General features: G+C 31.3%; 1 protein-coding gene across 1 annotated transcript; it reads left to right on the forward strand.

Annotated features, from left to right (window-relative positions):
• Positions 1–1,611: 1,611 nt before the first annotated feature.
• On the forward strand, positions 1,612–3,522 carry LOC129289229 (glyoxylate/hydroxypyruvate reductase HPR3-like). Its single transcript, XM_054926020.1, has 2 exons — positions 1,612–2,091; positions 2,998–3,522. Exons 1-2 carry the CDS (start codon positions 1,612–1,614, stop codon positions 3,520–3,522), a joined length of 1,005 nt encoding a protein of 334 aa, XP_054781995.1.
• The last annotated feature ends 10,903 nt before the right edge of the window (positions 3,523–14,425 follow it).

Raw genomic sequence — 14,425 nt, forward strand, 5'->3', positions numbered from 1 at the left:
AAGACAATGATTACATTTCGAAATACTAGAAATGTTTTATATTTTTTAACATCCAACTCTTCAAAAAATACCTTATATTTTTTAACAGAGGAAGTAACTAGCAATGAGTTTTTTTTTTTTTGGCCTGAAACTAGCAGAGAGTTCTAGCCCTCTACATTTCCCTAGCGAACCACACAGCGCGCATTTTCCAAAATTTATTATTATAAGTAATTGTTCATTACTCAATACATTAGATAATTACCTCATACAAGAACTACTTTATCTGTTCTCGTGGAGTAATAGATTGCTTGTATTGAGTTGTTTGAATTAGTTTGTTTCTTCATGTTGAATTTTTTTCGTGCGAAATTTCCCTTAATTTTGAGAAATTCATGCTGTTCATCTTGGTAGAAAAATGCAGAGGATTTATTCCGACTCTTCGTCAGTCATGATGAATATTGTTATGGATCTCATGTTGTATAAAAATTTTTTCACAACCATTAGGTTTGTGTAATCTTTTTATGAAAAAATGAAAAATAAATCTCATCGAAATAGACAAATGATAAATAAATATCACAAAATGGAGTAATTACTTTGAAGTCCGATCCCTAAAAACTAATTTAACATAATTGTTTTGCAAAATTATTTTTTAGACCCACATCAAAATAAGGAAAAAAAAAACCGCAATTGTTGAAATTAATTAAATTGAAGAAACTGTTAATAATGAAAGTAAAGTTGTTAATATAAGAGGGGTAAATTTATTAGTTTATTTATGCAATAATAAGTATTCTTCTTATATTAACAAGTTCAACTCACTCGTTAATGACTTCAATTTAGGTATTAACAACATAGTTGATAATAAATTTAAGGTTTAAAGGTTATTTTTGCCTTCAACATTACTCAAAGAGTCACTTGACACTCTAAATTTAGCTATGAGTCAATTTTATCTTTTGATATTAAATATTCACTCTGTCATTACTCTGCCATTGCTTCACCATTAATAGGCCCCCACATTTAAATTTTTTAAATATTGTTATTATAAAATATTGGGTTATGGGTCATTATTGCCCATTAACTTTACCTCGAAAGGTTAATGACCACCCTGAACTCAAATATTTTATAATAAAAAAATTTAAATAATTAAATGTGTGGCTAACTAATAGTGAACTAACAATGAGTTAATAGCAAGGTGGTGAGAGAGAATCTTTAATGTTAAAGTATAGAATTGACTCATAATTGAGTTTAAAATGCCCAATGACTTTTAGGGTAAAGTTGAGAGACAAATGAATCTTTAGCCTAAATTCAATTTAGTCATGCAATAATAATTATACTTCCTGTACTAACAATTTTAGTTTATATTTTAACAACTATGCTTTCTTTTATTCTGTAGAGAGTTAGAAATGTAATTTCACAAAAATTATGACATATAAGTATCTAGGAATTTCAGATTAATTATCTCATTTCATGATAGTATTTTGTCATGTGTCTATGTTGAAAGGATTTATTTTTCATTTTTCTTTTTTAATTTCTTCAATATCTTTTGGCCATACAACATGTATATGAATCTGTATATATAGACCTAACCGGCCAATTTAACTTTTCTTCCAACCTGTGTGTCCGTTGGGAATTTACAAAATGGGAGATCAAGATTACCATATCAAGCAATCCCATGATCTCCCACATGTCCTTATTCTTAACCATCCCATTCTCTTTGATAACCTCCAACCTTACTCTCACAAGTTCAATTTCATACACTTCAGTTCCTCTACAGTACCTCTTCACCAATTCCTCACGTCCCACAACCTCCACCCTTCTTCTATATGTGCCCTACTCTGTAGTGGACTAGAGCCCGTCACCGGAGTTGAGATTCTCCACCACCTCCCGTCGCTCGGCCTTTTGATCACTGCGACCTCCGGAACAGACCATATAGACTTTTTGGAGTGTCACCGCCGGGGAGTTAAGGTGGCGAATGCCGGAAGTGTGTTCTCGGAAGATGTAGCTGATTTGGCGGTGGGTTTGTTCATTGACGTAATGAGGAAAATTACAGCCACGGATCGCTATGTAAGAAGACGGGCTTGCCTTGCTACTTCATGGAATTTTCCTCTTGGTTCGAAGGTTATGTTATTGTTTATTCGTTTATAGTTGTTTTTCTTTTTGAATTTTGATTGGAAATTGTAAATTGCAGAGAAACATATATGTTAGCTGCACCAATTAGGATTTCTATTTGGACGAACGGAGTTAAACAAACTCAATTTTTGGTTTACAATAAATATAACAGATGGAAGAGAGGAGAGGAACTTGTAGGGGAGGATCTATATGCATGTGAGGGTGGGCAAATGCTCCCATCCATTTAGAAAAGATTGCATGTTAGTGTAAGAAAATTGTACTCTTTGTCCCCCACAAAATTTGAGATTTTGAACCCACTAAAATATCAATCTCCCTCACTTGGAAAAAAAAAATTTCAATGATGTACTAAAATTTAAATATATTTCTCTATTTTGAATAGAAAGTGCAAATATAATTAGCTAATCAATTTCATTTAATTTAATCTTAAAGTTAAATATATATTGTATTTAAAAAAATAAAATTTCAAAAATTTGTGTTTTTTGAAAAATTGCTACCACTAACCAAAGATTCTCAGTCTGCCACTCTGAGAAAGAGGATTTTCACTTTTGAAAAATGTGTAGAGAGAGTATCTAGTCTCATGCACACCACATGTTTTTTAACTCCCACGCATATGATGGTTCCCAACGTGCAAGACGATAATTGTTTCCTTACATGAATCGAAATTGAGAGGGGGAATATTATACTTAGGAACCTAGCTTTACTGCACATAAGAACTCAGGCTTTCTCAATATTATGATAAAGCGCCATTCTATAATGTGAGTTTGCTTTTTGGGCTTTCATTGAGGATGGGTAACCCCCTATGAATACATTAATTAATTCCCATATTTCAGATGTTGGGCCAAAAAAATTTCAACTTTTGAGATAAACTATTAAATAATCTACATGATTCATCAGGTGAGAGGCAAGCGAGTAGGTATCGTTGGATTAGGAAGCATTGGGTTGGAAGTTGCCAAAAGATTTGAAGCCTTTGGGTGCATCATATCATACAACTCAAGGACAAAGAAGTCAACAGTTCCTTACACTTTTTATTCCAACGTTGTTGAGCTCGCAAGTTCTTGCAATGCACTCATAGTTTGCTGTCCGTTAAACGAGCAAACAAGGCACATAATTAACAGAGAAGTGATGCTGGCATTGGGTAAAGAAGGAGTCATTGTGAATGTTGGAAGAGGGGCTCTGATAGACGAAAAGGAATTGGTCAAGTGTTTGATTAAAACGGAGATTGGAGGGGCTGGTTTGGATGTGTTTGAGGATGAACCAAGCGTCCCCAGAGAGCTTCTTGATTTGGATAATGTTGTTTTATCTCCGCATCTTGGTGGATTCACTTCAGAATCTTTCATGCGTGTTGCTGAAGTTGTGGGACAGAATTTAGAAGCCTTCTTCTCAGATAAGCCGTTAATTACTCCAGTGTTAATTGATTAATTACTAGAAGCAAGGAGAAACTTGTAAGAGGTATGCCTTATTCATGATGAGCTTTGTATTTCACGTGTCTCAATTAAATTAAATACGACGTGGAAACTTGATAAAGAGAGATGAGAAACGGATAAGGCCCCCAGTTAATGTCAGTAATATAGGACTCGTTTGATTTTTTTTTTTTTTTTTTGCTGTCTTTATGTTTTTAAAACAATTCTATAGAAAATTTTCTTATGAATGAATTTTGGGGAAAAAAAAAGTTAAGTGCAAATTTGCTTTAGACATTTCCAAAGAGATACAATTGATATCCTAGTCTTTTTAAAGGTATAATGTTGCCCCAAGGTTTTTCAAAATCAAACAATTTTGTCCTGAACTCAGGGATTAAATCGTTTGACTGTTAATTGACTTAATCATGTTTAGTTGGCCTGACACATGGCATCCACCTCAGTTTTTAAAATCAAAGAAAGAGAACAACCCGGGAAGGTAGATAGGAGAGCTAAATCGGCACAACAAAATCAACCAATCATGTTTCCATTTTCCATCAATCATCTTCCCAAAGTCCCAATTACATATCACACAATTCCGCTAGAGCAAACCAGGGAAAAAAAAAAAAAATCGACCAGAGCAAAACCCAAATGGATTCCCAAAGTCTCGATAACATATTGCACAAATCGACCAGAGAGCAAGCCAGAGAAAACCCAAATCGACCAGAGCAAATCAAATTACAGCCACGAATTGCCTCGTAAGAAGACGGGCTTGCCTTGCTATATGGAATTTTCCTCTTGGTTCCAAAGTTATGTTATTTTTTATAGTTGTTTTCCTTTCCGAATTTTGATTGGGATTGTGAGTTGCAGAGAAACATATCCATTAGTTGTATCGATTAGGATTTTTATGTGGATGACATGAGTTAGATAAACTCAATTCTTGGTTTACAGTAAATATACACTAGATGGAAGAGAGTAGAGGAACCAGTAGGGCTTGATTTACATGCACGTACAAGGGTGGGCAAATGCCACCACTTACTTGAAAAAAATTGCATATTAGTATAAAAAAATTTACACTTTCACCACTACAAAAATAAGTATTAACGACGCTTTTTAACATCAGTTGCATAAAAAACTATCATAAAAAAGATGGTGGCATAAGTGTAAGTAAGTATTAATTATTTAACGTCAGTTATCCTCAAAACTGACGTTAAAAAAAACATAACACGTCGATTAACATGTTAACTAATGTTGTATGTTTTATTTGAGAAAATTATTTTATTTTTTTTAAAATTTTTCATGTCGATTGTTAAGAAAACTGATGTGGTAACTTTATCCACGTCCATTCCTATAAGAACTGACGTGAAATCATTTTTTAAATTTTTTTTAAAAGAGAAAAATACATGTTTCCATGTCAGTTCCCTAACATCGGTTCCTTGGGGAACCGATGTTAATAATGCCTTTTTCACTTTCCCCTTTCACTGTCAATTTTAGATTCCCGCATATGTTCCAAAATTTTGAACTCACAGCCACGCAACTCTAAACCCACAGTTGCTCTGTCCATCCGCCCCTGGTCCATCGCCATGCATTGCCATCACAGTCCTATCTATGGAAGCCGTCGCTGTCGTCGTGCTATCCGCCTCTCTGCTCCGTTGCCAGGTCGTCGCTTCTCTCTTGGTGGGTATGTTTGAACTTTTCATTGTTTTCTTGTTCCTTCTTCCTCCTTTGCTGATTCTTGATAGTTTTTTGTAACAATTTCATCTTCCTTTCAACAATGCAATTACAAATTGCTTTCCTCTCCATCGTTGGTGTTGCGTTTTAGATTTTCCTCTCCCTTGTTCCAAATAATTTTTTTATTTATTTTTAAATTTATAACTAATTAGAAGTTGTTTTACATTTCAATTTGTCATCTTGTTGCATAATTTTTTTCATTTAAATGGTTATGAGTAGAAATTTTATTATTATCAAATGCTATGATTTTTTTTGTCTAATATTGATTAATTTTTTTATTGTTAATATTTTGGAATGTCATAATTTTAGAGGAGATTTTGCAAAAAAAAATTAATTATTAAAAATAGAAAATTGAATATGATTATTTGTGGAGTTAATTTTGTTTTGTGAATGTTAAAATTTTGAGATCATATATAATTTGTTAATTTTTTTCAAATTCAAAAAAATATAATTCAACTAAAAAAGTTTAATATACTTTAGTTTTTATTTCTTTGGAATTGTTATAAGTTTATAAATTGCTTAGAATTACTTATAATACTAGAGTCAACAGTTAAATTTTGTGTTAATTAATTAGGTAGTTAAATAATAAATTGTAGTTGGATGAATGCCAGAAGAATGAGTGAAGAATATGAGAATGGGGTGGAATATTTTTTTTGAATTTGCTAAATGGAATGTTTCAAGTAAAAATGAACTATATTTTTATCCATGTGTCAAATGTTTAAATGGGAGTTAGCTGAGTATTGATGAGATAAGAGACCATTTGCTTTGTGATGGGATAAATTTGAGGTATAGGAAATGGATATGGCATGGTGAAACTGAGGGAAGAATTTATGGAAAAAGAGGTTTATCTTTTTTTTATCTTCCATATTGGCAGCATCTTGATGTGAGACATTGTCTTGATGTAATGCATGGGGAGAAAAATGTTTGTGATAATCTTGTGGGCATATTTTTGCACATGAATGAGAAGACTAAGGATGGGTAAATGCTAGATTAGACTTGGCTGAAATAGGAATAAGAGAATGATTATTTTTCCAATGAGAAGAGGGAAAAGGGACTTATCTGCCACCCATAGCCTACACACTTTCAAAAAGGAGAAAGCAAGTTTTTGTGGCTGTTTACATAATACTAAAGCTTCCTAAGGATATTCTTCGAACGTGAAAAATTTTGTGTCAATGAATGATTTAAAGCTAATGGGCTTGAAGTCTAATGATTATCATGTATTGATGCAATCGTTGTTACCACTTGCTATTCGAGGCATATTGAAAGATTATATACGGCAAACAATTATAAGGTTGTGTAGTTTCTTCAATTCTATTTGCAGCAAAATCATTAACCCTAATAAGTTAGATGAATTAGAAAATGAAGGCTATATCATTTTGTGCCAACTCAATATGTACTTCCCTCTAGCTTTTTCTGATAATTCGGAGCCCTATATTGAAGAAGAGATTGATGGTATTTGAGATATTTTAGTTTAACAACTTCTTTAAAAATACTTTTCACATTGTTGAGAGTAAACAAAATTTTATAGTCTTTTAGTAGTAGAAAAATATGTACAATAGTTGTAAATAGTATATTAAGTATAGTTGTAACATGTATAGTCATTGTAATATTGCTGGCTAGTTGTTTATACTTGTCACACAATTTATATAATTTGTAGGTTTAAAGTTTTGGATTCAAAAAATTAAAAGTATATTTAAAAAAAAACTTTTCACAACGGTTATTAAAAAAGTCATTGCAAAGACATTCTTTAACAACAGTTCTCTCAAAAACCATTATGAGAAGTCTCATTTCATATCGGTTTTTTGTTAACAACCATTGTGAAAAGTCTCCTTTCACAACGGTTTTTTAGATAACCATTGTGAAAAGCTTTTTTACAATGATTTCCCAAATAACCATTGTGAAATTTGAAAAAAAAAAAGATTGTTGGTTAATAATATTTAACGTTAGTTATGTACTACAACTGACGTAAAAAGATATCTTTTAATGTCGGTTGAGCAACAGACATTAAAAGAAACTTTTTCACTACCTTTTTTTTTTGCTTTTACTTAATAACCGACGTAAAAAGTCAAAAATAATCATTGCTAAAAGTCCTTCCTGCAATAATGTTTGTCCCCATAAAATTTAGAATTTTGAACACACTAAAATATTAATCTTCCTCACTTGAAAAATATAATGTTTCATTGTAGTACTAAAATTTAAATATATTTCTCTATTTTGAATAGAGGAGTGCTAATAAGTTAATCAATTTCATTTAACTTAATGTTAAAGTTAAACATATTGTATTTAAATAATAAATTTTCAATTTTTTATATTTTTTTAAAATGCACCCATAACAAAAGGTCCTCAGTCTATCACTGAGAGTATCTACTTTCATTGTTTTTAACTCACACATAGAGTTAAGAATAAGAGCTAGGTTATATGAAGTGGCCTAGATAGCCATCATAAGGGTTGGGTCGGGTTGGAAAAAATGTGACCCAAATAAAAACAATTTTTTTAGCCCAAACCATATAACCTATAAATTATATGAGTTAACCCTAATATGTTAGGATTAACTCGTTTAACCTATATTATATTAAAAAATAAAAAAGGAAAAAAGAGGAAAATTTTGTCACCAAAGAGGGATATCAACCATATGAGGTATGCTTATGTAATGTCTACCTTGATATTACTAGAACAACACTCTAACAATACTATTATAATAATCAGGATTAATTAAATTTTTTATATAAAGTTATCATAACATAAGGGTTTTAAAAAATTTAGTTTAAAATATTGTGATCCCTAGAAGCCCTTTTTAAAAAAAGATGTTTGAGCTCAAACTATAATTTAAAATAAATTAAACAATGTAGTGAAAGCATAAAAATCAAACATAATCCTTAAAAGCAACAATGGAACATTCTGAAAAAATCTAAAAAAAAAGTTCTGTCTACCACAGTGGATGTCACAAAGGGACTACATTCTACATTCCTCTTTACGCAATGTGCCATGGCGTACCTACCTTGCATCGCAACACACTCCTACTACCATGACAGTTTCTCCGGCCAACTTTCAGAGTCCGTCATTTCACCATTCGACCTTCGATTTGAGCAAATCAAGCTTTTGCATATAGCTCTTTAAGCTACTTAATTATTGGCACTGGTTACATGCCTATGCACTTTACCATTTAAAAGTTGAACACCTAGACTCAAATTGGTCCGTTCTCCTTTCAAAACAACCATAAGGGTGTCCAAACCCACAAACCTAGTACTAATAGCTTTGAAACCACTTGAACTAATTCAAATGGACCACAAACAACCTGATTGAACAATCATACAACAACAATAATACTCCAAACATGAATTGGCCATAAAAATTCCAAATTCACCATAAATTAAAAGGGTAACAACACATTACATTTAAATATTCCTATGGCCATTCCAACACATAAACAACACAAAAACATTACTTGTACTAGTATCTCGACCTCTCACAACCATTTCATCACAACTATAATATTCCAAGTAGAGATACCTACTTTTACACAACATTTCTCATACAAGTAACCTTAAAATAATATATGATCCTAAGTTGGCATAAAATTCATAAGTTATTTGTAATACCAAAATAAAAAGGGGAAGAATTATACAAGCTAAAGCTCTTCAATTCTTAGTAGTCCCTTCCTTCCCTTTGCTCTTAATAGAGCTCTCACATGTTGAATATAAATATGGGTGAGATAAATATCTCAATAATAAAATAATTTACAACTATCAATTAATATACACAATTTTAGGCAAGCTAAGCTTATAAATACAAAAAATACAATTCCATGTGTCCAAATATAAGTATTTCCATGTCCTTATGTCATTTTCAAACTAGCATGATCATTTTACCATCCAAGCTCCCAAATCATCCTGATTAAAACCAAAAGCTCTTTTAAACAAAACATACATACATATTGGCCCAAGCACACCTTTAATGATATAATCACCTAGCTAAAAGTGTCAAATCCCACTATTGGACTATGGTTTTCTCCTATTACACAAGAGTTGGGGTGTTGTTACTCTAAAACCATATTACACCAATGCTAAGAAGTATAAATCTCTAACATCATACCCCATATAGGCAGTAAAGAGAAAATATCCAACACCACACCTTAACAGGCACTAAGAAAATAAATGTCATATGGACTTTCACTACTTTTTCCTATGGGATAACTCCCACCCTTATCATAATCATATTCACTCTTCTAAAAAATATCACATGCTTGTACTCGAACTATAATTTACTCATATATAGATACTTTTATAAATTCATTATTTTAAAAGTCATTTTCCATGCACAATATTCTCATTTCGTAATATACAATACTTTTAAAACACATGTATGCAAAATTATATATTTACTCACAAACAGTTAAGCACTTAATCACATAGATTGAATTATTCAGTTACCTCAATCCTTTATCACAAAAAGGGTTACTGTGGTCTAATCTGTGCTCCACAAGGTCCACTCGCATATCCACACTTGAGAAATATTTAATCTACATAATTAAGCACCAATAATCAATTATTACTCTAATTAACCCCTTTAATCACTAATTTTCAAGTATCCACTATACCCGAAATCTCATTTTAACACCATCAATAATTCTAACACACTCCATTAATTCTATTTGACACACAAACATACTAATAATACTAATACTTTACCCACATTGTTTCAAAACTTCTACATTTTACTTAAGGTTTGTCCAAACCCTAACCAAAATTTTAAAACACTACAAAACCCATAAACCTAGATTTAGAATATTGATTTAACTCCTCAGGACCTTAATTAACTAAGTTAATGAGTTTGGTCAAAACTTAATGAGAGACGGAAACAACCTCTAAACCTAGCCTATTATTTTAAAAATTTGAATAAGGGGGATGACAGGGGAAATGGAGCTTACCTAATGATGATCCAATTTTGTATTGTCTTTAAAGTGCTCCTAAGATTGAGTCTTAGCACCTATGAACTCCCTTTTTGTCATGTTTCCTATTTCTCCTCTTTCCTCTTCTAAAATTAGACATAACTTGTGTTTGATTTAAGTCAGAAATTGACCGTGTGCTGCGGCATATAGTACAACAAATGCCATATACCATTTTGGCCACCTAATTGAGTCTAGTTGACCAGGACACCATTTTATCTTCCTTCCAAAGCTGTCTAAAAGTCCAAAAACCTCATTAGTATCCCAAAAATATTATTAACTCATAGATCACTAATTTTGACCAAATTACTCTTGCTAAACACTAAAAATTTCACAATTTGCAACTCAGGATGTTATATCTTACTTAGTTGGCTCAATTCATATATTTTTTTACAAATATTATGAGTCAATATTTTAGTGCATTTGGAATGAATCATGAAAAAAACCATATTGAAACTCATCATCTAGGCATATTTAAAAAAAAATTCATAAAAATAAATTAAAAAAATAAACAGGTTGGTAGGTTAGCCCATTTAATCTGCTAACCTTCAAGGGTTGAATTGGATTGAAATTTTTTCAACTATATTAAAATGGGTTAAACCCAACCCAACTTTTCCCAACTTCCATGAGCAAATCTATATGATTCGGGTTGGCTCATATCATATGGTAGTTTCAAAATATTCATGTTAGTATAAGAAAAATTTACACTTTGTTCCCACAAAATTTATGATTTTGAACCACTAAAATATCAATCTCCCTCACATGGAAAAAATATTTCAATGAAGTACTACAATTTAAATATATTTCTCCATTTTGAATAGAGAAGTGCAAATATAATTAGTTAATCAATATCATTTAATTTAATCTTAAAGTTAAATATATTGTATTTAAATAATAAGATTTCAAAAGTTTTTGTTTTTTTTTTTAAATGTCCCCACGGAACAAGGGTTCTCAGTCTGCCGGTGAGCGGAAGAATATTTTCACTTTTGAAAAATATGTAGAGTGAGTATCTAGTTTCATGCACACCACATGTTTTTTAACTCCTGCGCATGCGCTGGTTCCCAACGTGCATGCCGATAATTGTTTCCTTCTATGATTCAAAATTGAGGGAGGGAATATACTCAAGAACCTACTCTTATTGCACATGAGAACTCAGGCTTTGCTTTTTGGGGTTTGCTTTTTGGGCCTCCACCAAGGATGGGTAACCAACATGAATACATTAATTAATTCCCACTTTTTAGATGTTGGCCAAAAAAATGCCCACTTTTCAGATAAAATAATTAATTAATAACTACATGATTCATCAGGTGAGAGGCAAGCGAGTTGGTATTCGTTGGGTTAGGAATTATTGGGTTGGTAAGTTGCCAAGAGACTTGAAGCCTTTGGGTGCATCATATCATACAGCTCAAGGACAAAGAAGTCATCCGTTCTTTACACTTTTTGTTCCAACGTTGTTGAGCTTGTAACTTCATGTGATGCACTCATAATTTGTTCTCCACTAAACTAGCAAACAAGGCACATAATTAGCAGAGAAGTGATGCTAGCATTTGGAAAAGAGGGAGTCATTCTGAACGTTGGAAGAGGGGCTCTCATTGACGAAAAGTAATTGGTCAAGTGTTTGATTAAAATTAAAGAGAGATTGGAGGGGCTGGTTTGGATGTGTTTGAGGATGAACCAAACGTCCCCAAAGAGCTTTTTGAGTTGGATAATGTTGTCTTATCTCCACATTTTGGTGGATTCACTTCAAAATCTTTCACGTGTGTTGCTGGAGTTGTGGGACAGAAATTAGAAGCCTTCTTCTCGGATAAGCCGTTAACTTTCTTCAGTGTTAGTTGATTACTCGATGCAAGGAGAAACTTATAAGAGGTATACCCTGTTTATGATGAGCTTTTACGTATCCCACGTTTCTTAATTAAATTAAACATGAGACGAAAACTTGATCAGGAGAGATGAGAAATGGAAAAGGCCCCCAAGTAACGTCAGTAACATAGGTCTTGTTTGATTTTGTTTTCTGCGGCTTCTATATTTTTAAAACAATTTTATGGAAAATTTTCTTCGAATAAGTTTTGGAAACACTACAATTAAACAATGATTTTCTTTCAAAAAATTTTTAGAGAGAATTTGTCTCAATAAAACTCTCATATAGACCTTCTCTCATATTTTCTTTCAAATGATAACATTGTGAGATATTTTGAGAGAAAAACCAGGAGAAATTAGAGAGAATTGAACCATGTTATAGCTGGAAATGTTTCTCTCAAATAATTTCTTGACTGCGTTGTGCCATCGCAGCGAAGAGGTACCGGTGGGTAAGAAAGCCAATGAGGAGGAGGCATGGAAAGAGGACGGGCGGCCTACACTTGCATTTGCGTGTTGACTATGTAGTTGTCAAACATCAGCTATGTTTGGTTCAAGGAAATGGAAAGAATTTTAGGTTACCTTATTTGGTTTTGTTAGGGGACGGGTGAGAAATTTTTAATGATATTTTGTTTGATTCAAGAGGAAAAGCAAGAGGAGGTAATAATTACATTACCATTATACCCTTATATCAAAAGATTGTAATTTTTTTCAACTTTTTGTCATACAAATCAATTTTACATCTAAATTGAAATTATATAATTTTTTTAAAGAACCTTAATTTTTTCATTTTTTTAACTTTTTTTACTTCTTTTCCTTAAAAAATTAATGTTTTGTGTAAAAAATTTCATAAGAAAGAATTATATATGTTGGCCATTAATAATAAATTCCTTTTCCTCTGTCAATGAATCACACATTAAAAATTTAATTCTTTGATACAAAAAAATCATCCTAATGCGCCCATTGAAATACCAGAAGCCAAAAGGACACAAATAAGCGCCAATCCCCACTTTGAACATCTATTTGGAAACTTGGATAAATTGGAAAATTGAAATACCAATATTAATATCAGTTTTTTTACATGAATGCTAAGATGAATAGTTGTCATCATTCTATGTTCAAAAGCTATATATTGAGCATCTAATAAAAGTTTCAAAAGTCATTAATAATGCTCAAAAACCACATTCTTGTAAAACATTCAAAAGTCATTTTTAGCATCTAGCTAACAAAAGATACAAAAGTTATCAATAAAAGTCATCATCTAATTAAAATTATAGAATATCCTTATTATCACTTCCTTCCGTGCTAAAATTGGACATTGAATTGCCAACCCAAACCTATCATTATCAGTCATAAGAAACCAATATATGATAGGTAATCTTGAAACATCACACCCATCTTCTTTAAGTATTTTTCAAAGTTGTTCACCTAACAATTATGGCACCCTCTTGAAACTTTGTTCTATCATCACATTTCCTTATGTAATGGCCTCAAGCATAGCTAACACTGCTCCTATTAACTCATTTACATTAGTATCCTTCTCCTTAGTCATCCTCTTTATCCTCTTATTGCTACAGTCGATAATTCAAGTGGACTGGGCTTATTTAAAGTGAGCTTAAAGTATTACACCCTTTTTAAAAAGCCCATATAGTCAAGCCCAATTCTAACACCTTCAGGTTTCAAGCTTATTCGAGTCATCATGAATACCCAAAAATTTTTAACAATACTTTTTCATTATTTTTTGAATCAATTTTAATTTTTAAATAATTCTGTTCAACACAAAATATTATTTTAAATTTAAAAAATAAAATAAAATAAATTATCAACTTTGCACTTATATAGCTCTATTACTATTTTGTTGTATTATCTATAATTTATTCATAAATATTTTCTTTACTTGTAAATTAATGTCTTATTTGTTTAGATATTTTTCTTATCATGGTCATATATAAATATTTTATACATTTTAATTAAACTATATTATTTTATTTATGATCAAGTTAATTTCAATTCAATCACAGTTAGACCACTAACTTAAAATCATTACTCTAATTAGTTCAAAATTTTTAATAACTTTTGGGTAAACTATACTTTTTTGTTTTTAAGAATATAAGAAAAATAGCCATTATTATATTATATAAAATAAATCATTCAATTATGAGTAAAATACTATTTTTTGAAATTATTTTTCTCTAGCTTTTTATATTGTTTAACCCCTAGATACAAAATGATATTTATTTTAATTTATTCTTAATTTTTAACTATGTCCGGGTAGGGCGATAACTAAATAATTATTCAAATTTTTTATTTATTTATTATGTTTATCTAATAGTAGAATTGAGAATTCATACAAGTCTAAATTTTATTTTAAAATTATTTTAAGTTTCATTTTTACTTA

This window comes from Prosopis cineraria, unplaced genomic scaffold (assembly GCF_029017545.1).
Source record: "Prosopis cineraria cultivar Desert tree isolate PC_DT_omini unplaced genomic scaffold, ASM2901754v1 PC12, whole genome shotgun sequence".
Lineage (NCBI taxonomy): Eukaryota > Viridiplantae > Streptophyta > Magnoliopsida > Fabales > Fabaceae > Prosopis > Prosopis cineraria.